The sequence below is a fragment of the Phaenicophaeus curvirostris genome, chromosome 8 (assembly GCF_032191515.1).
Source record: "Phaenicophaeus curvirostris isolate KB17595 chromosome 8, BPBGC_Pcur_1.0, whole genome shotgun sequence".
NCBI lineage: Eukaryota > Metazoa > Chordata > Aves > Cuculiformes > Cuculidae > Phaenicophaeus > Phaenicophaeus curvirostris.
Genome location: NC_091399.1, coordinates 31,158,446 through 31,181,517, shown reverse-complemented (window position 1 = coordinate 31,181,517; position 23,072 = coordinate 31,158,446). Strand labels below are relative to the sequence as shown.

Genomic DNA, 23,072 nt, shown 5'->3' with positions numbered 1-23,072 from the left:
CAGGCTCTCTGGGCAACCTGTGCCAGTGCTCAGTCAAAACTTTACTTCAGGTTTTCCAGCTTGTGGCTTGTTCCCTTGCACTAAGAAGTCTATAGAAGATTACTAGGAGAAACAAGTTCAGCGTGGTTAAACTCAGTTTAATGGCTATAGATGGTACTGCAAATGCTTAGGGATATGCAAACCAGAAAAAATATTATATTTTAGTTTCATTTTGTGTTGGCCTTTTGCAAACAGAAAACCAGTGATATCCCTCTCTTGCCATTTATTACTTATCCTGAGATTTACTCTTTTTTTTTTCCTTTTGCCTTTAAATAAATTTTCATGTATGCCTAAGACTGGTTGGCCAAAACTGACCTCAGCACTAGAAACATGGATGAGTTTGCTGTGAACCATAAGCAATGTTGCCACATTATTCTGTTTTCAGACAGGAAGCTCAGAACATACATACTCAGTATGTAAGTGTCTCCAAAAGCCTGGCAATTTGCGCTAAAAGAAGTGGCATGGCCATTCACTGTTGTTCTTACACACCTGCACAGAATTTCTCAACTCTGTGCTGTTCTGGGCGAGGACGTGGAAGCTTCACATTCTTCCCGCAGTCACCACTGCACAGTCCCACTGAGTTCAGGTGGTTCTGCCTTGCCCTGAAGACCTCCAGGTAAAAAAAAATTCAAATTCTACTGATGCTTGGCAGATGAGCATGGAGCTGTTTTGTTTGGCCAGGAGGATCTGGTCTGGTCTCCACTCCTCAAGTGTCTACAGCCCCTCAGGGGTCCCTCCTGCCCTTTCTCTCTGTGCCCCATGGCACTGTCCAGCCTAGGAGCAGAACTTCCTAAGCATCGTCTCCACAGAGCTGCAACATGACTTTTTTTTTCTAGGACATGTGTTAGGAATTTTTAACTTGGACAAAGATCTTCCCAGGGCCTTTTTACTGTGATACCGTTTTGGAGATTAAGGAAGCAAGCATCCTTTATCAAGCCTGGGCAACATAAGGGAGTGATCTCCATCGATTACATGCAGCAAGACAAAAGCTGGTTGCAGAATATATTTCCCACTTACATACATATATATAAATTCTCCCAGAAATCTTGTGCATATTCTATTACTCTCCAAGGACAAATTTTAGTGTTGTTATAAACTTCACACCAGCCAAAACTCTTGCTGATTTGGAACCAACTCCAGCTCTCTGCCCGACCTTGCCTTTGAGATAGGGAGAAAACTCCAAACAGGTGATTACAGAAGAAGACACATCTGTTCAGCACAAATCAGACGGAACACGAGCTGTTATCATCTTCAAAGAACAAACAGCATCTGCCAAAACACTATGCTTTTGTGTCAGATAGGATTGGAGGAGGGCTACAAGGATGATCCGAGGGCTGGAGCACCTTCCCTATGAGGAGAGGCTGGGAGAGTTGAGCTCGTTCAGCCTGGAGAAGGCTCTGAGGAGACTGTATAGCAACCTTCCAGTAACTGAAAGGAGCTTACAAGAAAGCTGGAGAGGGACTGTTCATAAAGGCTTGTGGTGATAGGACAAGGTGGAACATGCATAAACTGGAGAGGGGCAGATTTAGACTAGACATTAGGAAGAATTTCTTCACCATGAGAGTGGTGAGACACTGGAACAGGTTGCCCAGGGAATCTGTGGCTGCGCCATCCCTGGAGTTGTTCAAGGCCAGGTTGGATGGGCCTGGGGTAAGCTAGTCTAGTGGGAGGTGTCCCTGCCCATGGCAGGGGGGGTGGAACTGGATGGGCTTTAAGGTCCCTTCCAACCTAAACCACTCTTTGACCCGATGATCCAAGAGGTCTTTTCCAACCTGGCATTTCGACGATTCTATGAAAGGAAACCCGCTATCAGAGGGATATTGAACCTAACATTCAAAAAACAAAAAAAACAAAAAACAAAAACAAAACCACCAAAACAAAACCCAAAACCCCACAACCGCTTAAACGAAACTTCAGCTTAAATCACGGCGCCGCACTTCTTGCAGCGGTACCCGCAGCCGGGGCCGAGCTGCCGGGCCTCGTCCCTCCCACCCGGCTGCCCGGGCCGCTCCGTCCCCTGCAGAGACAAGGTCCCCGTGTCCCCTGCAGGGCCGAGGCCGCCGCGTCCCCTGCAGCGTGGAGGCCCCGCCGGGGAGCCGAGTCCCGGCCGAGGCGGCGGGGCCGGGCGGGGGCCGCTCCTCCCGCGGCCGCGCGGCTCGCGTCGCTCCGCGTTGGATTGCTCGTGCCTGCCGGGCGGCCGTCGGGCGGCGCGGCCAGGCGAGCTCAGCCGAGCGCAGAGGCGGGTTCGGAGGAACAATAACAGCGCGGGGAGCGCGGAGCCGCGCGGCCGCCCCGCCCGCCGCCCCACCATGTACGCCTTTGTGCGGTTCCTGGAGGACAACGTCTGCTACGCCCTGCCCGTCTCCCGCGTCCAGGACTTCAGCCCCACTTCCCAGCTCGACTTCGACAACCAGAAGGTCTACACGGTGTACCGCAACCCCGAGGAGGCGGAGGAGGACGACGAGAGCCCCGGCGAGTGGGGCGACCGCCTGCTGCTCCACAAGGCCCAGATCCTGGCGCTGGCAGGTGAGGGCGGGCCGGGCCGGGCCGGGGCTTGGGGGGGACGGGCCGGGGGAAGCCCCGAATGCCGCCCCGTCGTCGCTGAGGTGGGAGGAGGATGAGGGGAGGCATCGCGGCCACGCGCGCTCAGAACCCGGGCGGCGGGGGCTTCTTCCCTCGGTCCTTGGGCGGCCCCGGGCCCGGGCAGGGCCGGCTAGAGCGGGGCGGGGGCTTGGGGGTGGTTCTGGGGGTGGTTCTGGGGGTGTCCCGTGGGCCACTGACTCTGAGAACTCTCGTGCTGAGCTCCCCGGGGGGGCTCGTCCATCCAGCGGGTGGTGATCAATTGGGAAACTTCAAAGACAACGACAACAAAAAAAAAAGTTAAGGTTTTCATACACACTGTATTTATAGTGCGTGGAGTCATTTATGTACCTTCACGGTTTGGCAGCCTGATGCCAAATTAGAGGGGTACTGGTTTATATCCACGTTGTTAGTTTAAGTGACTTCACGAATTGGAAGGCAATAGTGGAGCCAGACCTTTAGATACTGCCCTTGTTAAGCTTGGTTTTGCTACATTTGGTTTGTTTCATGTTTAACTGAGGAATGTCTCTCTAGGGAAGAGGGCCAGTTAAACTGTGTGTTGAGAAATAAACCTGTATTATGGCCATTTAAATGATTACAGCCCTTCTGAGATAGTGCTTCTGCTATGTGTCCCCAAAATCACAACTCTTTGGCACCATGTTGCCTTCAAGACTTTCTGTAGTTTCCTTGCAGCCACAGAAAACTCACTGCCATAGTCAGAGTTGACACGGAAAGTAAGTTTTATGATGTTTCTAGCAAATTATTTGCTAGCATGGGGTTGCCCAAAGAGGTTGCCCAAAAGCTTCAATGACCATTTGAAAAGTCAGTCTGGGTAGCAAAGAGGACATGGGGTTCTGCTTCTGACTTTTCCATTTGGGGAGAAATACTGGTTTTGTCTGTTTCCCCAAATATGGAATGGGTTTAATAAACTCTATTATCTGGTATTGAGTTCTAAGAAGGTAAGACTGAATTCTGACCTCTAAATAGAGTTACTTGGTGTTAAAGGCATGTAAAGCTAGTATTTTTTAATTTTGTTTTCACTTTTGAAAGTAGAAGTTCCTAAACCAGTTCAGCCTGTTGGTAATCCTTTTGGTCCCTGAGTCAGTGACTTTTACTATTATCCTGTTTCCAGTAGTGGCCATAAATGGATGCCTGGAAAGAACAAGAAGCAGGCAAACATGTGTGTGGTTTCCCTGTAAAGCTTTTCCAATTTCTGAATATTTGCGGCTACAAGAGTTGAGAGGAACTAGTGAGATAGCCCGCTAGAGGAGTGGATTTTCCCACTGAGTTTTTGTTGTCCTATGCCAGCCTGTGTTTTGTCTGTCCTGTCAGTAATAGAGGATTGTTAGTATATGAAGTATGTCTTGCAAGTTACCCCTCACATCCATGGAAAACAGTGGTGTCAGCGTTCAGGGTTTGCTTGGCCTTCTCTCAGGGGCGTCCCAGTTGGACTTCACCTTCCTCTTTCTCAAAGCGAACTGCAGAAGCAGTGCCCTTTCTGTTCCTCATGTTCATCTCAACATAACTAAAATGTTTCAGAGAAATATTTAGTATTTGCTAACATGTTGAGCCTACTAGGTTGCCTCAGTTTCACCGCAGAAAATGCACCTACTTTATCAGCACCCTTGTTCAGGCAAACACAGAGAACTGTTCTTCTTTAAAGTTTCCCTTTGCATCTCTCTTGAACCAGAACAAACTTATATTAAGTTGTTTTGTTCAGAGAACAAGGCTTGTTACCTGTATTAGTGATTTGCACTAATTGTGCCCCAGAAATTTTAACTTCTATAGGAAGTTCTGCTGACCCAGGAACGCAAAGAAAACATACAGCCATCTTTATTACAATTTTCACATCTCAGTATATCTGACTAGATCTGTAATTTACATGCTTGGAAAACTTCTCACCTGAACGCCAAATGAATTCTTAATTCTGCTCTTTTCACCCTGCATCAAAGTTTTAATACTGGTGTTTGGTTTTATTATGGTTAAAAGTTGATCTTAGATGAAGACATCTTCACACAATTTTTGGTTTATAGTGACCAACTCTGTTTTTACAGATTATGACAACTTTTTGTGGCAAACGTTACAAGACTGATGTTATGTAAGCTGTCTAGTTAGTTTAGAAAATAATTTTGCAAGTCTGCAGTAGTGTTTCATGTATGAGTATAGAACTTTTCATTCTAAAGGATTTCAGCCTACCTTCATGGTAAGATAAATAATGTGAATAGAGTTGCTTTTGTATGCAAAATACAAATAGCTGATTTTGAATTTTTGGAAGGAGCCTTACCTGCACAAATTAATACATTGGTAACTTTGAGGATTTACTGCTTTGGTCCAAGGATTCGCCATTAGGCTTCAGAATCAAAGTCATAGTGCAGATACTAAATTAAATAAACAAGCAAACAAAGAATAAGAGGGGAAAGTATAATCTTTTTTTTCAAGCTTGCACAGTATTCTTTTACAGTTTGAGTGGTGCCCAATTTTCTTACACTGTTTAAACAAGGCTGCTCAAGTAAGCAAAGTTTTACCTATTTATATATATTTTCATGGTCAAACACTGTCCATGGAGTGGGAGTTAATCATAGTCTGAGAAACATGGCTTGAGAAAGATGGTTCTAAATTGGATTGTGGAAGATTTAGATTAGGCATAAGGAAGAAATTCTTCATAATGAGGATGATGGGGCACTTCTCCCAGAGAAGTTGTGGATGCTCCTTCTTTGGAAGTGTTCAAGACCAGGTTGGATGGGGCCTTGAACAGCTTGGTCTTGTGGGAGGTGTCAGAAGTTACTGAAGGCTAGGGCTCAAACCAGATGAGTTAACCCTTGACTAAGACAGTTTTAGACCTTTGAGCCGTAGAAGGCCTATTGAAATGAACATTTTGTGCTGTAACATGTTCAACATTTGGTTAACAGTCAGTTGATATTATGTAGTAATAAAGGAATAATTTTATTTACCTCTTGAATAGAAAATATAGCTCAGCAGACTATAGTCCCTCTCTATAGCAGTCTTTTGAAGTCACACATTAACTGGTCTGTCTTGTTGAGAAAACAAAAACACTAGATGGCCTTTCAGGAAGTGTTTGAATCTGTCTTTCTGATCATCCACACCCTTCCTTTTTTCTTCTTTTCTGTCCTCTCCTCAAATTGCTGAAAAGCTGTTTTTTCTGATCCCTCCTCTGGAAATATGTGTGCCTCTTGCAACTTTTTCACACTTTTCCCAAATGGTCACTAGGAGCTACTGTGATCCTTAGGTGACCCTGTTGGAGCCTCTTCTTGTTTTGCAGTCATGAGTATTAGGTGAAATGAACTGAGATTTAGGGACTCCTTGAAGTTCAGTACCTTGGGCTACATTTGTTATCAAGTTGATAGTGGCTGTCTTCTAATTGGAGGCATTCTTTCCTGACTACAGTAAATAATTGTTCTCTCTAGCTGCTGTCTTCAATGTTTCCCACCCACACAGTCATAACAAATGCATCTCCATCAGATTCTTAGGGCAGTTCTGTAGCTACCACAGCAGACATGTTGATACCCATGTACATCTATATTCTTTCTTGCCCCACTCTAATATATTATGCTCCACTTACTATTAAAATAAGTTAGGTGATCTTTTTACATCTTTAAAAGCCTGTACAGCGCACAGTGAGGCAATTTTCTAACTCTTTTTGCTAATTCTTTTTTTCATAGAAAACTCTAGGTCTATCTTCTATCATAATGTGCAACTCATATCACCTGTGATAGGGACTTCAGCGTTGAAGTCAATATGGCACATACACGCGATCGTTAAGTGGCAGCAACAAAAGCAGTTTGGAACTTTTGGAACTGCAGCTGCTGGAGTAGTGGCTTGGAGTAATCGTTGTAATAGTTTTGATAGTTATATATCATCAGCAGGATAAAATACCAGTAAAGAGGAATTAAAACCTCTTATATTTAGTTGTTTCTTTACCTGTATTCCTCTGCTTATTCTGGAAATAGATATCTTTTGAGGGGCTTAAACCTTTCTCAATTGACCTGGTTGTTCATCAGTCACATTTGCTTTTTGCTTCAGAACTCACTAATAGTTGGAGCTCACTTTTTAATTTGTTTTTGAGACATAGTGATGACCTGCGCTGTTGTTACTTTTTCTTAGTTTGTACATTATGCCACATAACCCCAATTATATTTCTAAGCATTGTGTGAGTTTTACTATGATACAGTAAATGTATGAATTTCAGGATTTCAATGAAATTGACTTCAAAGATATTATGGTTATGGTAGCTATGGTAACTAGCACTAATTAAAATATGCTAAAATTTGCAGGGGAGTGAAAACAGGAAAAATGTAAGTTAAATGGTTTTGGTTTCAGAATTTAACTTTAAACATTTTTTCCCAGTGGATTGCCTGAGTGCCAGTCAACTATTTGTTGGGTTTTTTATAAAGAAGACTTTTAAAATAGTAGAGGCTGAGCCACATTGTAATTTTTGTATGTAAACTAAAAGATACGTAAATCTACCCACTGTCCACAGCAAGGTCATTCTTTGGGCAGAGGTAGTAGTGGAAGCTTCATGGAGTATTCCCTGTCAGTTATTCCTTTATCTGCTTTGTTTTCTGAGTAGCTGGTAGGTGACATCTCCATGTCTTTGTGTCCTTTATGGTCGTGAAATAGTAATCAGAGTTTGGTCCTAGTATGATTTTAAAGTAAGATACAGACAGGTCAGAGCAGACGGGTTGATAAATTGTAGCTGTCATTGAGATTGATGATCTCTTTAAATGAACTTTTGAACTTTTAAAGGAAGAAAAATCTTTTATTATAAATAGTTTTCTGTATAATATTTATCATGTTCAAACTTTTTGGAAATAATTCATAGAATCATAGAATGGTTAGGGTTGGAAGGGGCCTTTAAAGGCCCTCTATCCCAACTCCCCTGCAGTAAGTAGGGACATCTTCAACTTCATCAGGTCGCCCAGAGCCCTGTCCAATGTGAACTTGAATGTTCCAGGGATGGGGCTTCCACCACCTCTCTGGGCAATCTGTTCCATACTTTCAGTACACTTATTGTAAAAAATTTCTTCCTTATACCTAGTCTAAACCTACACACTTCTAGTTTAAAACCATTGCTTCTTGTCCTATCACAACAGGGCTCGCGAAGAAGTTTGTTGCCATGTCTCTCGTAAGGCCCCTCTAAGTACTGAAAGACCATGGTAAGGTCTGCCAGGAGCCTTCTCTTCTCTAAGCTGAACAACCCCAACTCTTTTGGCCTTTCTTTGTAGGAGAGGTGTTCCACACCCCTGATCATCTTTGTGGCCCTCCTCTGAACCGGCTCCGATAGATCCATGTCTTTCCTGTGCTGAGGGCTCTGGAGATGGACACAGTACTTCAGGTGGGGTCTCGCCAGAGTCGAGTAGAGGGGCAGAATCACCTCCCTTGACTTGCTGGCCACATTTCTTCTGATGCAGATACCTGTAGTTAAGTTTCCTGTGTAGGTACAGGTGAAAGGTTTAAAGGATGGCATTTTAACATCCTACTTGTTTTAAAGGGTTTCTTCTTTTCAATGTAATAATAATACTGTATAACCGTATTTGTTTCAGAAAGGATTAAGAGAGTTGTTCCATAATAGCTATAATCCTTTGTGTTCAACGTGTTCAGAGTATTGTACAAATATTAACAAATCTGCACAACACTTCAGAGGGGTAGATGGGGACAGTAAGATGGAAAGGTTGAGTTACTCAAGGTCAGTATTTAAGTAAATATTGGATCTAGGATTAAAACTGTCCTCAGTCTTGTAAAAAGCATGATTTCCTATTTCTCAGTGTAGTGCCTTTTCTTTACTTATCTTCCAGCTACATCAGTTGCTACTGCAGACAGACACACTTCTAACACCACTAAAAGTTAAAAGGAAAGGAGAGCTTTGCTAGCAAAGAATAAAAAGATAATAATTATTTCTAGCAGAGGTTTAGTTTTGAGCCATGCTGCTTTGGGTTATTGTTTTTGAAGAGACTTTATATTAACTTCTGAATTAAGAGATATTAATATATTAATATTAATAATGGAAATTAAGAAAGAAGGTCTATTTAAGTTTTTCTTGTGGCACGTGTCTGTATTACATTTGGGCTGATAGTAAATCTGAACATTCTGTTGAAATATGAGCATATGCAAGGGGAGAATGCTACAAAATGTTTGAATGTCTACATGTGTATTAGAAATTTGACTACAAATGGGGTTCCGTATCAATAAGTGTCACTCTTACAAGTATTAAACTGGATATATCTGTTGTTCCACTACAGGGAAAACTGTGCATTCAGCTCTCATTGTTCTTTGTTTTTTTGTTAGAGCAGTGGCAGGTCTGTGCTCTGTTACTTTATTTGTATTTTTGTACTGAATACTAATGAGAGTCAGTCTTGATGTAGGACTTCAGGCAGAACTTAGAGGTAGAAGAATGTTCTCAGCTTTTGTAGGAGTTTCTCTCCTTAATCTTTTTCTTCTTTCTTTAGTGCCTTTGCACAAAACAGTTGTGGCTTTCTCGCCATCATCTGTGAGCAGTCTTGATTCAAGCCTCTGGCACATCATCCTTCTTGCCTATCATCTCTCAACCTGTCAAGCCATAGTTTAAGACCTTTCTATCTTGCCTTTTCCCAATTTGATTAAGAATTACTTTCAGTCTGTTTCCTATTCTTTACACTTAATTGAAATTCACTTCACAAGATTTAACAGCCTTTTCGGCCAGTTCCTCAATGCACGTCTTCACCTTTGCGTGCTTCTTGGCCCTGCCTGTCAGCAGTGCTACTTGATATGTTATTCTTCCCTGACTTCTTAGTTCACTCCTTTTTGTTCTGAAGACTTTTAGGTAATCACTTGTTCATGTGTTTAGTGTCGTCTTCTCTTTCTGGGGAAGTGCTGCAGGGCTGTTTAGTTCTTAATTTTTTTGTGGTGATACCAGTCCAGATGACAGCAGCTCTCAGCTCTACCTTTTTATTCCAAACTTTACTCACTTAAATTTGTTGTCAGCTTCCCTTTTTTACGTTCTTACACAGAAATCTTTCTTTGAGCTTATATTTAGGATGGCCCAACATATTTTCCCACCATTGTTGTCTGGATTTTTTTTGTTTTACTGTGGGAAAAAGTAATAGTCTTTTCTGTCATTACCAACCCGAAGTCTTGCTGTCTGTTACTCTCCTTCATCTATTCTGTTCCTTAAGCCCAGCTTTACAGAATCACAGAATCACCAGGTTGGAAAAGACCCACTGGATCATCAAGTCCAACCATTCCTATCAATCACTAAGTGATGCCCCTCAGCACCTCATCCACCCGTCTTCTAAACACCTCCAGAGAAGGTGACTCAACCACCTCCCTGGGCAGCCTGTTCCAGTGCACAATGACCCTTTCCGTGAAAAATTTTTTCCTTATGTCCAGCTTGAACCTCCCCTGGCGGAGCTTGAGGCCATTCCCTCTTGTTGTGTCCCCTGTCACTTGGGAGAAGAGCCCAGCTCCCTGCTCTCCACAACCTCCTTTCAGGTAGTTTTAGAGAGCAATAAGGTTTCCCCTCAGCCTCCTCTTCTCCAGGCTAAACAACCCCAGCTCGCTCAGCCGTTCCTCATAAGGCTTGTTCTCCAGCCCCTCACCAGCTTGGTTGCTCTTCTCTGGACTCGCTCCAGAGCCTCAACATCCTTCTTGTGGTGAGGGGTCCAGAACTGAACACAGGATTCGAGGTGTAGTCTCACCAGTGCCGAGTACAGGGGGAGAATAACTAACCTCCCTGCACCTGCTGGTCACGCCGTTTCTGATACAAGCCAAGATGCCATTGGCCTTCTTGGCCACCTGGGCACACTGCTGGCTCATGTTCAGTTGGCTGTCGACTAACACCCCCAAGCCCTTCTCCTCTGGGCAGCTTTCTCTACTTTTCTGTCCAACTAAATATACTTCATGTAGTGTTTTTCACTGTGCCCAGTGCATTTTTCTGTAACCTTTTATCTCTGTCCTTCCAACAAAGCCTTCCTAGTCTAGAAAAAAAATTGCAAAAGAGTATAGTAAATTATACTGTCCAAATCCTGCACCCAGTTGACCCCTCTTTTGTACATCCCTCCTTTTAGTGGCATCAAGTTAGATGGCACCTGGCCTCTTCAAGTAACTTCTGCATTTCCACTACTGCCTGTTATCCTGTGTTGTCCATTACTCTCATTCTGAGTTTCTTCTTCTTTGGTAATGGTCTTAATCTCAGTGTACTGCTAGCACAGAGGTGTTTTTTTTTAATGAGATGAGTTTTTCTTCCCCTGTATCCTGAACATCTTGAGCCTGCAGGATCATTATGTTTTCAGAAATCTTTTCTGTTCTTCCTGTTAAAGTCTCTCTTTTGTGTTTGCATTAAATTACCTAAAGTAATTTATATTTTTTTTTCAGTAAACGTGGTGGCTTTTTTTTTTTATCTTGTCATGCTGTTTTTCTTCTCACTCACAGCATTATTGATTATTGTTTATTTGTGTTTAAGTGGCACTTAGAAATCCATGTCTTGTCATGCTTGGTTTGTGTATTTGCTTTGAAGCACCAAGTATGACTTTGGTTCCGAGTTTTTTGCTTTGGTTCTAAAGTGTCTTTTACTTTATGAGCTCTAACTTACACACAACCCACTGAAGCAGGTGATGTTCTGCTCTGTAGAAGCAGCCTGGCTAAAATGATGGCAAAGCAGTTCGGTGCAGCAGTGTGTGTGGAATTTTGTACAGGTGTTGTCCATATGTGTTGGGTGTATGCCTGGAAATGGGAAGGGTGGTGGTAAATTTTTTTCATCTGTCAGTATATAATTTTTCATAAGAGGTGGAATTTTTTTGAAGGCTTAGAGAAAGGATGAATTTTGCTCAAGGTTCTTTCGTTTTATTATTGGAAGATTTATAGCATTGCCAAGCCCCTTATTTGGACTGATCCCAAACCTGCCATCCCTCATCCATTGAGAGTGTAGAGCTCTCTTCTGTTTTTCCAGCTTTTACTCTAAAGGTGAAGAAGAATGAATTATTTTTTATAGGGATTAGGTTGTTCAGTTATTTCTGTAAATTAGAAAGTAAGGAACATTTTAAGAAGGCTTTGAGATTTCCACAATTTTATTCAACATCCCATGATAGGGTTTTCAATTTTATAGAGCGCCAACATGGTTTTGGTTGAATTCAAGCAACTCTTTTCCTGCCCTGTCAATGTCATTTTGTCTGCCTCAGTTCTCTGCTGCTCTGGACTTAAGCTGTTACCTTTTGGCCTGGATCCACCCATCCTGACAGTGAAATGAAGGCCTGACTGAAGAAAACATCCAGGAACAGTTTATCCTTTTGTAGTCGATACAGATTCTCTAATGCGGGCTTGATTTTTTGGCTTTTCTGTCAGCGCTACTGAGGGTGAACGCCTTCCCAGCCACTCTTACATTTCTCAGCAGTTCACTTTTATCTTGCTGCTTGGACAACTTCAGTGGATGGCCATATGGGGAGCGATGTCATGTGCACTGGCTCTTGAGTCCCATTCTTCAGTACCTTATGGAGTTGATTGGCAAGATCTCTCCAGTCTGACCTTTTACTGGAGTACAGTTATTCCAGCATACTTTATTTCGTATATTGAATCACAGGATACAGTGTTCTTTGTCTGGCGTTATGGCTACTGTGCACAAAAGTAATTTTTCTGAATTTACGTGTCTTTTCCAAAATGCCCCTTCTTAAAGGATAGAAGGCATCAATGTTGGCCATGCATTTGTTGTGTTTCTATTCTGTGTAGTTTGTACAAGTGCCTAATGAAGTGTGTTAAGTGCTAGTTCTCAGTACCTGGTGTCACCAGGATACTCATTGCATGTATAGGAAAACCAATAGGCACAAATTTTTGACAATCTGATCATGGCCACCTAAGGAAGGTATAATTTTTAAGTTGTGGTAAGGTTTAAATGACTGGGTACAAAGTCCAGACAGATTATTTAGGTCATTACAAAATGAGGTTCTTGAGCTACAACGTTTATAGGACTGCCCTTCTTTCTTTTGGCATGTTCTGTAGCTTCTGGCACTGAATTGCTTCTTGTCCAACAGCTTAATTTGTATCCTGGTTTTCTTCTAGCTCAAAATTATACATGTTTTGATTTTTATCCTGGATTCTTCTTTTGTACTTGTCTTTTGTAAGCTGGCACAATGACAAGGAGTCCTAAGAACTGCACTAAATGCACGTTCATGTTTCTCCTACCCCTCCTTCTTGTCTCCTCTGTCTCTCCTTTCAGCCTCTTCCCAAATGCCATTAATATTTACAGAACAAGAGCTGGTACTCCAGCATTACCTTCACATTCAGAATGAGATTTTTCTTCCTCTATCTGCAGCTAATGTAGAAGACAACAGAGCTTAGAAATGCACTTAAAAAAAAAAAAAAAAAAGGGTGTTTTTATATCCAACACACTAGGTGAATTGTGTTAGTATAAATAGGCCTACAAAGACCAGAGCATGTGTAGGAAAATATTAGAGAATATTATATGTATTGTTCTTGGAAGGCAGAGGAACATAATTGTCAATTAGTCGATCAGTCAGTTGCTCATTGACTAAATAAAAGTCAAAACTCAGGAATTTTTTATGAACTCATTTTCACCATTGATTCCTCAAATATTTTGTGAGGAGAAAAGAGTTCCTTCTTCAATTTACTGATTCATTTGTAGGATAAGCAGTAAAATCAAAAAGTCAAATGAAAAGATTTGCTAAACGTGAATGAGAACCATATAAATTGTTACACATGGATAATGTATAAACTAAGAATTTGCAAGGAGGTATATAAATGAACTTTCACCTTCAGTCTGCCGGTGAAGTTTTGCAAACATATGTTTCATAGGAAAACTGAGAAATTGGGACAGGAGGGGAGAAAATGAAGAATTCAGATAATTTGCATTGTTTTACTTGACCCCAAACTAAGTATTTTCTTGCACGTGTGTTGCTTAATGCTTAAAATGTGTTGTTAACCTTTATAAATTAACTTAAAAAGAAAAAGCTGAACTCAAAATGTAAATATTTCTGTTCATCCAAATTGTTTTTATTTTAATGTTGTTTTATTCATTGGAAAGTATTTGCTGACTTCCACTTTAGTCTGCACATGGAGGTCACACTCCTCTGTGACCTCTTTCCATGACTATTCACAGACTTGCTTTTCTCTGGCCATGGGAAGAATGGCTAGTGTCCATTTCCAGTTTGTGTAGCGTTCTACTGGTGACCTCAGCCAGTTGCCAGCAGCCAATTTTCTTAGCTATGTAAAGTAATTGGGTTGTGTCCATCTTGTGGTGAGGCCAAGGGTTGTTTCAGAGCATAGAAACTGATCCACATTCTTTAAATGTAGGAGGAGTTCATCTGCAGATTCTGTGGAAGATGATTTGGCAAGGCAATCTAGAGAAGCTGGCTCTGCAGCCTGCATGTGCTGCGCTTCCTCTAAGGAACTGTGAGAACATATTATAGTGAAGGTTTCCTCAGTCTATCAGCTACCTCAAAATGCACAGCCACAGGAAAAAAGTTGTGGGTTTTTTTTTTTTTCATTCAATATGGAATTACTTATTCTTAAATTTCTGTCCTTCCAAAAAGAAACCAATACCCATCTGTCTGTCCTTTAATCTGTGAATTTGTATTTATTTTAAGAAAGGTGCTTTTCTTCTCTTCTTTGCCCTCTGACAGCAGAACTGGATTATCTCACTTTTCTGATGAACCTACATTTTCCACAGAAATGAAAACGTAGGGGTTTATTTTTTAAACTGAAACAGTTGGATTGCCTTTTTATTTTACTGGGATAAGCACCCATGATGCTCTGGGGAATGGAGAATGATCTAAAATAAGCCTAGTTGTTGGGGTTTTTTTTGTGGTGTATCTGTTTTGGTTTTTTTTTTCATCTCTCTTGATATTTGTTGCTACCAACTGATTTCATTTCAGGTTGTCTAATGTCTTATTCGGCATGTTCCATGCCTATTTGCTTTACGTAGCCTTGGGCTGTAATATCGCTTTTTTGCCTACAAGAGATTAATTTCTATTTGTAACAAAATGAATTGCATTCTTCTTTGTAATTCATTTCTAATTAATGCCTTGCTCCTCATTAAACAGTCATTTACCTTTGTTTCCCTTTTCCACACCGTCAACACTAACCAGTTTGAGGTCCTGTGGAGAGATGCTAGTTTGAGAAAGCAAAAAGTCAATACAACTAAGCACTCAGAAATGCCAACCTTGTTGGCACTTGCAAAAATATTCATGGGACACTTTGTGAAATAGGTTTGGAGGTGGATATGAAGACTCAACATGTTTTCTTATTCATAAGCTTTCAATGTACAAGTACAACACTTCAAGAGTTTAAACACATCTCTACTTGTCAGTGTACTGGACAGGTAGCCAAGCTTGTGAATCTTTTATGACCTCGTCTGCTCTGCAGGAATTTTATGGACCACTGACACATTTGGGTAGACTATGGCCTTGATTCCCTGTCTCCTCTGCACCTTTTCAGGAATACTGAAGTATTTCAAACTTAATTTTCAGCATCATGTTCTGAAATACTTCGAGATAGGTTAGAATGTTTTAGACTTTAAAGCACTTTACTTCCATTTTTTATGAGATTAAAAGATTAATATAACCATTTATTGGCTTTGTGTATCTAAAGGAGAAGGATTAGTACCATTAACTAATGAAATAGAGATGTATAGTAACTTTGTTACAGATTTGGTCCATACACAACTTTTCTCTAATGCCCTTTCAGCCTATCCTGCAGCATAGCCTTTTCCAGCACGGCACTTTGCAGAACAGCAGAATCTGCCATGTGTGCAAATAGATCAGTACTGCTGACAGGTGATGGTTAGAGTATAGGATGAATTACCAAGTTTATTTTCACTTTAAACCCAAGCAGAATGTGAACTGCAGCAACAGATTATGAATATGAAAATACTACTGGTAAACATACATTCAGGCAATACAGGTGGTTTTTAGGAAGTTGGTCTATTTGCAGCATCTTTAACTATTATTTTAGTGATAGTACAAGCTACTCATTGAATTTTTGATCACTCACATGTATTTAGCTTGGCATTTAACAGCATTGATTCTTGTGTTTGGCCAGATTGATCCCCTGTTGAAACCCTAAAATTGTCAGTAGGCATCAGTTTTACACCACAGGTTAATTTGATCGTAGTATTATGAGAGGACTGAAGCATGGGAGGGTTGGTTGTTTTTTTTTTCACCTGGTCTTGCTTAAGTCGTGTAGTGTTTGGAAGTCAGAACACTGGCTAATGTAACAAAATTTTATTTTTAATATACGTTTTAGAGGACAAAACTGACCTTGAGAACAGTGTGATGCAGAAGAAAATTAAAATCCCCAAACTCTCTCTCAATCACATAGAAGAAGCTGGGGAGGTTACAGATTATGGGGAAGAAGATGTGGAGCTTAGACACAGTAAGGTACTGAAGCCTCTCCTTTCCTTTTTTTATTTCTTTTTTATCCTTTCTGGTTTTCTTCTTTTTTTTTTTATTTCTTTTTTTTCTTTTTTTTATGTGCTTGGGGCATATGCAGATGTCATACTTTAAGAATTCCAGGCCTGCTTTTGCTCCCCTTAAAACACTGTTTGGTGAAATTGGGTCAAATTCTGTATGGGGGTGGGGCATGAGTTTTCCAAACCTGATTTATGTGCAATTGAACATTTTCCTGTTTATGATGTCTGCACAGTTTAATTACCATTTGAGATTTTTGGAACAGTGTTCTTCCACTTTGGCCCAGAATACTTGAAAAGTCACCAGTTACATGAATGTCAAGCAGCTGTTGGTGGTGGTATTTGTGACCTATTTCACGCTGCTCATTTAGAATTTGAAGGGGTGCACTGAAACTTCCTAACTACAGCACTGGGTGACAAGACAAAGTGACAGGTCTGCACACCTCTGTTATAACTGCTAGTTGCATTTATAGGTCCAGATTCCAGGAACCCACTATGTAAATTTATTTATTTTTTAATATCAAGTGATTTCTTTAAAAGTCTGTCAACCTTCAGAATAAAATACTGCTTTCTGGCTTCCATGTGTTTTGCAGCTGCAGGAGTGATACTAGTACATTTCTTCATGGTGGGCCAGCATTTGTATCTTTATTTATTTATAAAGCATGTATGGAGCAGGCATAACATCAAATAATCTCATTTTCTGCCACATTACTTATGGATATTGTGGTATGGGAATTGATAGTGTCCGCTTCTTGTCTCTAACCTAGAAGCTACATGTACTTTTCCTGCAGTTGCTTGGAGATTCAAATGCTTTTTTCCATATTTGCCCAATAAAACTTTTGACTTTTACCCACACTGTCACATTTTAATACCTCTGTCCAGGCCCTAGACAAGAGGTGCACTTTAATTTGTAGGGTTTGTGCAGATGACTGAAGGTAAATTTCTGCTGAGAGTTCAAAGGAGATGAAGCCTCTGCATTGCAGTGCTAATAAAGAAGGAATGTGTTGATCAGGAAGATGGGACTGGATGATATATTCTGTCTCCAATTTCTGTGTTTTCAATTCCCTTTCAGTGTTTGCTGATAGTGTTAACTCAGTCACTTGCATCAGGCAACTGAGTGAATGTGCTTAGAGGAATAGCCAGAGAAGGTTTTGTCTCCCGAAGTGTAGGAAGGACAAGCCCCGTGTTTACAAAACAGCTTTGTATGGTATGCTGCTTTCAACTCTGGTGTTACAGGTGACAAACATAGCACAAAGTTGGTTCTTTCTCTTATGAGAAAATCAATTTTTCTTGCAAGTCTAAGTGTTAGGAGTAAACTTTAAAGGAAGAGTGGTAGAGATCCATTGTTTTAAAGAGATTAAGTATCTTTGTATATTGAATCAAGTGATTTTATATACACTCAGTTTGGAAGTATTGCGCAAATGCAGAAAGAAGGGCCTTCAGCTGCCTCAGAAGTTTGTATATGCATTTATTTGAATTATGCGTGCTTGATAGTTATGATGTATATCTGCAAGAATCTGTTAGGCAAAACATTTTTGCAGGCAGATTTTGTCTTGCTTTTTTTTGAAAACAAGAATATTAACAGTTCCCAAGTCTGTATAATTTTAATCTTATTACATCTTACTGCTCTTCTAATTTATTTTTTATTGTGACATGCAGAGGCAAGATGGGAGGAAACAAAGTGAAGGTACACACAAAAGCATTGAAGCAGTTGTTGCTCGGCTTGAAAAACAGAATGGAATGAGTCTCAGTAATAGTTCCAGCCCTGACGAGGCTTTTATGGAGGCTGCAGAAGGCATGAACAACATGGACGATGCTGTAGTTCCTCGGATTCTGTATGAAGAATTATTGAGGAGTTACCAACAGCAACAAGAAGAAATGAGACACATTCAACAGGAGCTTGAGAGGACGCGGAGACAGCTTGTGCAACAGGCAAAGAAGCTAAAGGAGTATGGGGCACTCGTGTCAGAAATGAAAGAGCTCAGAGACTTGAACAGGAGACTCCAGGATGTACTGCTTCTAAGACTAGGTAGTGGTAAGTGCCGGACTTAAATGGGACTAGTTTTAATGAATTTTGCAGGTGTGATCAATAGTAATGGAAGCATATTTGAAGAATAGCAGTGGTTGTTAAACTGGACATTGAATGTTAAAAGGGGTTTCTGCTACGGTTGTACAATATGTGTCAAATTTGTATGCTATGTATGTCTGGGTTTTTCTTTAATGATAGTAGAGGTCTTTGTGCTGGTATGGTTGAATCAGTTCCATTTTAAGCAGCTGTATTTTAAAGAGTCTCTGACCTTCCAGTATATGCTGAAAAAGATAATAAAGCATCATCTGCAAAATATACTAATATGTTCCAGTTTAAAAAGAAAAAAAAAAGAAGAAAGAAAGAGCAGTAGAATGAGTATTCGAGCTAAAACTATTCTATTCCTTTCAGTTAGGGGTTTTGTTTACTGTTATGTAAGTGACTGTGTTACCTTCCATTTTCTGCCCCCTCTTCCCATTAGTAGCTCATTAGAATGTGATCTATTCGTGAACTTCTTAGCAGTGGCTTTAACAGCTATGCTACTGGAAAAATAATGGATTATTAAAGAATAATTAAAAAAAACTTTTATATTAGTGTCCCGTTTATCCACACTTGTTACAAAATGCAGGTTTGTGTAATTTGGATATAAATTTTAAATATCATGAGTCAGTTGCTCATTTGTTTTGGTTTATAACAATGATTTATCCATTGTGTTGGAATAAATGGGAAAAAAAGACAAAATAAAAAGTTCATCCTTTTCATTGAAGTTGATACCCTCGGAATACCTTCAGATATTTTACTAATTTATATTGATTTACTATTAGAATGTGGTACTGCTGTGTTGAAGATTTGCTCGGTGACTGAAACTTGGTTAATACTTGTGCATCCAAACTTAGCATGCTGTTTCTTATGTCTTCCTTTGTGTACCTGGAAACTTAATTTTTGCATGTAAATTGGATATTGGCTCTTCTACTTTACTGGAACAAGTGCATGCAATTTGCATGTGAGTCTGAGTTATGTTCATGTACAAACCTAAACCTGGGAGAGCATGTGCCTGTGCTGTAGCATGTGTTAAGGTGTGCCCACAAGTTTGGAACCAGGTTCTTGAAGGAGCATCTGACGATTTAAACTGGGTGTTTGATTGTGAATGCTCATCAACGTGCGTAATTAAAATGTCATTACTTAATTATAAACACTCTAGTCAAATTTTTAAATAAAACTGAATAGGCAAGGTTTCTGCAGTCTGCAAAACACGATGTGGTTGGCAGTAGATTCCACTGAGCTTTCTAAAATTTTCCTTGGATGGAAAGATGTTTCTTCATCTGCAAGTAGTTAGCTGGAATTTATGTGAATGGAGCACCAGCCAGATGTTAGTAGGCAATGGAGCTGAACAGCATAAAATACCAATTTAGTTGGTAGACTTGACAGCATCTTGAGTGGTGAGACCAGCAATGAAATGAAGACAGCTTCTGAATTCTGTCTCGTTTCTTTCACTTTGAGAAAGAAATGATGTATTTTCACTTGAGGCAAATCACAAAGCTTAGATGAAAAAAACCAAAAAAACAACGACCACAAAAAAACCCAAATAACCCCAAAACAACAAAATACTCCAAAACCTCAAAACCTCTTGGAAAAAATGCTGACTCTTCTGTAAATACCGGGCTTGAATTTTTATTGTATCAGTCTGGCACCTGCTTTACAATTGAAAATAAATCTTAATTTAAGTTGAAGACAAGTTCTTTTAATTTAATCACATACCTGGACAAATATGAATTATAGGTTACTTCCAAAAGGATCTCTTGGTGTTATAGGACTTGCTTGTTATAGAACCTTTCATGTATGACAAATGTAAAATTTGGCCCTTTGGATTGTGTCCTTGAGTGTGTGTTTCCCAAAGCTCAGTGTATTATCCACTGATAACTCTTTACTTGTAGCCTCATTCACAGTGCAGAAACCACAGGATTCTAGAAAGATCAGTACAAAATTTATGAGTAGTTAGAAAGGGAGACGTCTTCAGCAATTTATAAATTACGGAGTCTGATGACAGTATGAAAAAGCACTACTTCTAATCAAGAAACAGATATGTAAAGGCTTCTTTAGTCTTCCTTACCTTTCCAGCTTATAAATGAGGTGTGTTTGGGTATGTGAATAATCTGTGAAAATTGTTCAGAAAATAGATTACATTCTGAATTCATCTTCGGTTGCTGCAGCGATCTCTTAAACCTAGAGTTTCAAATTACAGGTAATTTATGTTACGCTGCACTTCTAGCAGGCTGGACTTAATGCAAACTAATTGCATCTCTGTTTCACCTTAGAGACTTGTGATTTCTTTGCATGAGATGACAGCTGTTTTGTGCTGATGGATTGCAGCTGTGGGAAATGTGTGCCTGTTGCCATTTTAAACTTGCAGATCAAATATAGAACAAACAGCCTCTTGAGCTAACATTCAGTCAAGTATTCAGTCTCCTAATTTACCATCAATATGTTGATTTCAGTGAGAAGCTAGAAGTCAATATATTCTGCTTTAGACCTAGGCCTGACATGCACCATTTAGACATGCACCACTCTTGTGGGAAGAGTGAGGTTCTTAATCTTGCACATGGTGACACTGAATTGCTCTTTGTTCTAAGTCTTGAAAGTAGATACAGCAAACGGCAGTAGTGAAATCAGTACTGATCCATGGGGATATAGTGAAACTTTGTTAGGATTTTGGTACACAGTTGCCTAGCAGATCCCTTCCTGGAGGAGCCAGGCATTTGACCAGGGCCTTAGGGACCAAAGCACTGGGGGAACATGATGACTGACGTGGAAGAGGTTATGATATCCCTCACCTGAGCTCCCTGAAGAATGCATGCAGCCAAAGCCTCTTTTCCCTTCCCTGCTTTGGGATTGGAAAGCCCTGCCATCGTAGGCCTTTGCAGTTTGTCTTTGTTCTGTTGCACCTGAAAGCACACTAATTTGCCCTGGTTTTATCAATAGACAACAAGGTGATTTAGAGAATTGAATCACTGACTTTTCCCTGTAGGCCTAACATTAAATAGTCCTTGGACTGCAAAAGATAAGAATTTCAATAACTTCTTAAAAAAATACTTTTCTTTAGGGTGCTGCTTGCTATTGTTTTCGATGGCCAGAAGTAGTGAAGTTGGATCACGGTAATATTTGGGTGTTGTTTCCTCTCTGATAAATACTGCATTTTCATGGTGTATTGCTAAGAATTAGTGTTGCTTTAAAGTTAGAGAGTATATTCACCTTCATTCACTAGTATTCATTCATCAGCACACATGCAGCACCCCTGGTGGTTATTTTTAATCCCAGTTTAATTGCAGTGATACAGTTTACACTGTGTTGGGACTGACATCAGGCCAGGGAGAATAAAATGGTATTTGTGACTTAGCGCATGTAAGGAATTACTATTATTCAGCTTTTCTAGATTTGTTTGGCTTTTTGATGTGAAAAGAAGTCCAGGGTTTCTGTCAGGTACAAGAACAGGAAATACCATATATAATATTTCTCCTTCTCAGACTCCTGTTGCTTTTGTTCACATTCTAGTAGGTGATGTGGAAAAACGGCTTTCTGCTTACAAATGTATATTTACCGCTTTGTCGGTTAATTTATTTTTAGCTTATTTACTAATTTTTGAGTAGCATGTAGCCTAAAATGCATTTTTGAGGAAAAGAGGTAATACAGGGAAGCCTTCTACCTCTTTATCTTGCCTTGGCCTCTCAGGTATTATGGAAACTTTACAGTGAGAGGGAGAAAGATTTTGCAATAAAACATTTGCTTCCTTTTTGCATTCTGAAGAATTGTCTGTATTTTTTGTTATGATCCTTATTACATTAGAACTATCATTTTTAAGTCTTTTGATAGTGGCATATATTTTTGTATGTCCTATTCATCATCATTAAAATATGATGCAGAGCGTGACAGCTACAGAGAAAGGAAACTTTTAGTGTGGTGCGTGGTAAATTGGGCACACAGCTCCCATTAGCATTAAGGCAATAATGCAGGTTGCATGTCTAATTCACAGCACGCTGGGTTGAAAATGCAGTCTTTAGTAGGTGGTGAAAGTAGCTGTGAAGACAACCTAGGAAGAAGCAGATTTCTATTAGGGAAGAAAAAAACAGTGAAATCTAAAAGAAGGCATTTTAAAGCCTTCCTGTTGGTGACTTTTAAGTAAACATTAAAGCATGAATTGCAGCAGAGGTTTTTCTGGTCTGTTGGAGCTATGTACGTCACTGCATCTGCTTGCTCAGGTATTGCCCACACTGAGACTTGTGCATGCGTTGGACAGTTTAATCAATCCAGGTTTAATCAGTTCCCCCAACCTGAATTAGTTTAGAAGTCTCAAGTTTAGAAAGTTTAGTTTGTCTTGGCCATACCATTGTGTATGCATGGTAGTAGAAGTCCTTATTAAGATAACTATGAAACTATAATGCATATGTTCTGGGGTTTGTGATTTTTCTATTTGTGCCACGCTTGCATTGCACATGGCTCTTAAGACACTCTTGTTGGTTGCACTCTAGTTAAGGATTGTCTGAGTTGCCAAGAGAGCTTTTAGTTGTTGCCAAGTGTCAAGTGGCAGTCAGCTGAGAACATTCAACTAGCTATGTAGGTGTAGAATAAGCTGTAGGATGAATGTCACATGCTGACAATGGAGGAAATGCTGATTTCAATGTATAAATAACCTCTAAATGAAAGTGCACAAAGTAGGAGAAATGAATGCTCTGCTTGTTCCAGGTACAAGACCTGTTTAAGATACATGACTCAAGACATGAGTTCTGGTGCCAGCTTGACTTGCAGAGTTAGATCGATTCAGGGCTTGGTCTGTGTGCACAAACACTGAGGAGGGATGCTGAACCGTGACGCTGACCTGATTATTGAACTGTCTTTTGTTGAAGATGTCAGGGTTGGGCTACAGAGTGCTGCAGCGCTCTCAGCACCAACCTGGTACAATATAGTTCTTACAAGTGGGTGAGTTTATCAATATAGTTCTTGGAAGTGGCTTATTACTGTGGTGTC

At 40.3% G+C, this 23,072-nt stretch overlaps 1 protein-coding gene across 4 annotated transcripts in view; it reads left to right on the top strand.

Moving 5' to 3' along the window:
- The window catches only part of LOC138723714 (BEN domain-containing protein 5-like), a 935,765-nt gene that overhangs the window by 551,381 nt on the left and 361,312 nt on the right, over positions 1 to 23,072 (top strand). The window contains exons 1-3 of one of the 4 annotated variants that reach the window (XM_069863066.1): positions 2,193 to 2,565; positions 15,865 to 15,998; positions 17,687 to 18,062. The exons of 1 other annotated variant lie outside the window; for it this stretch is intronic. In XM_069863066.1, coding sequence (XP_069719167.1) covers positions 2,349 to 2,565; positions 15,865 to 15,998; positions 17,687 to 18,062 — 727 coding nt within the window. In that variant the 5' untranslated portion in view covers positions 2,193 to 2,348. Of the gene's footprint in view, positions 1 to 2,192; positions 2,566 to 15,864; positions 15,999 to 17,686; positions 18,063 to 23,072 lie in introns of those variants that run through there. 2 more of the 4 variants (XM_069863064.1, XM_069863063.1) reach the window with 2 other exon arrangements.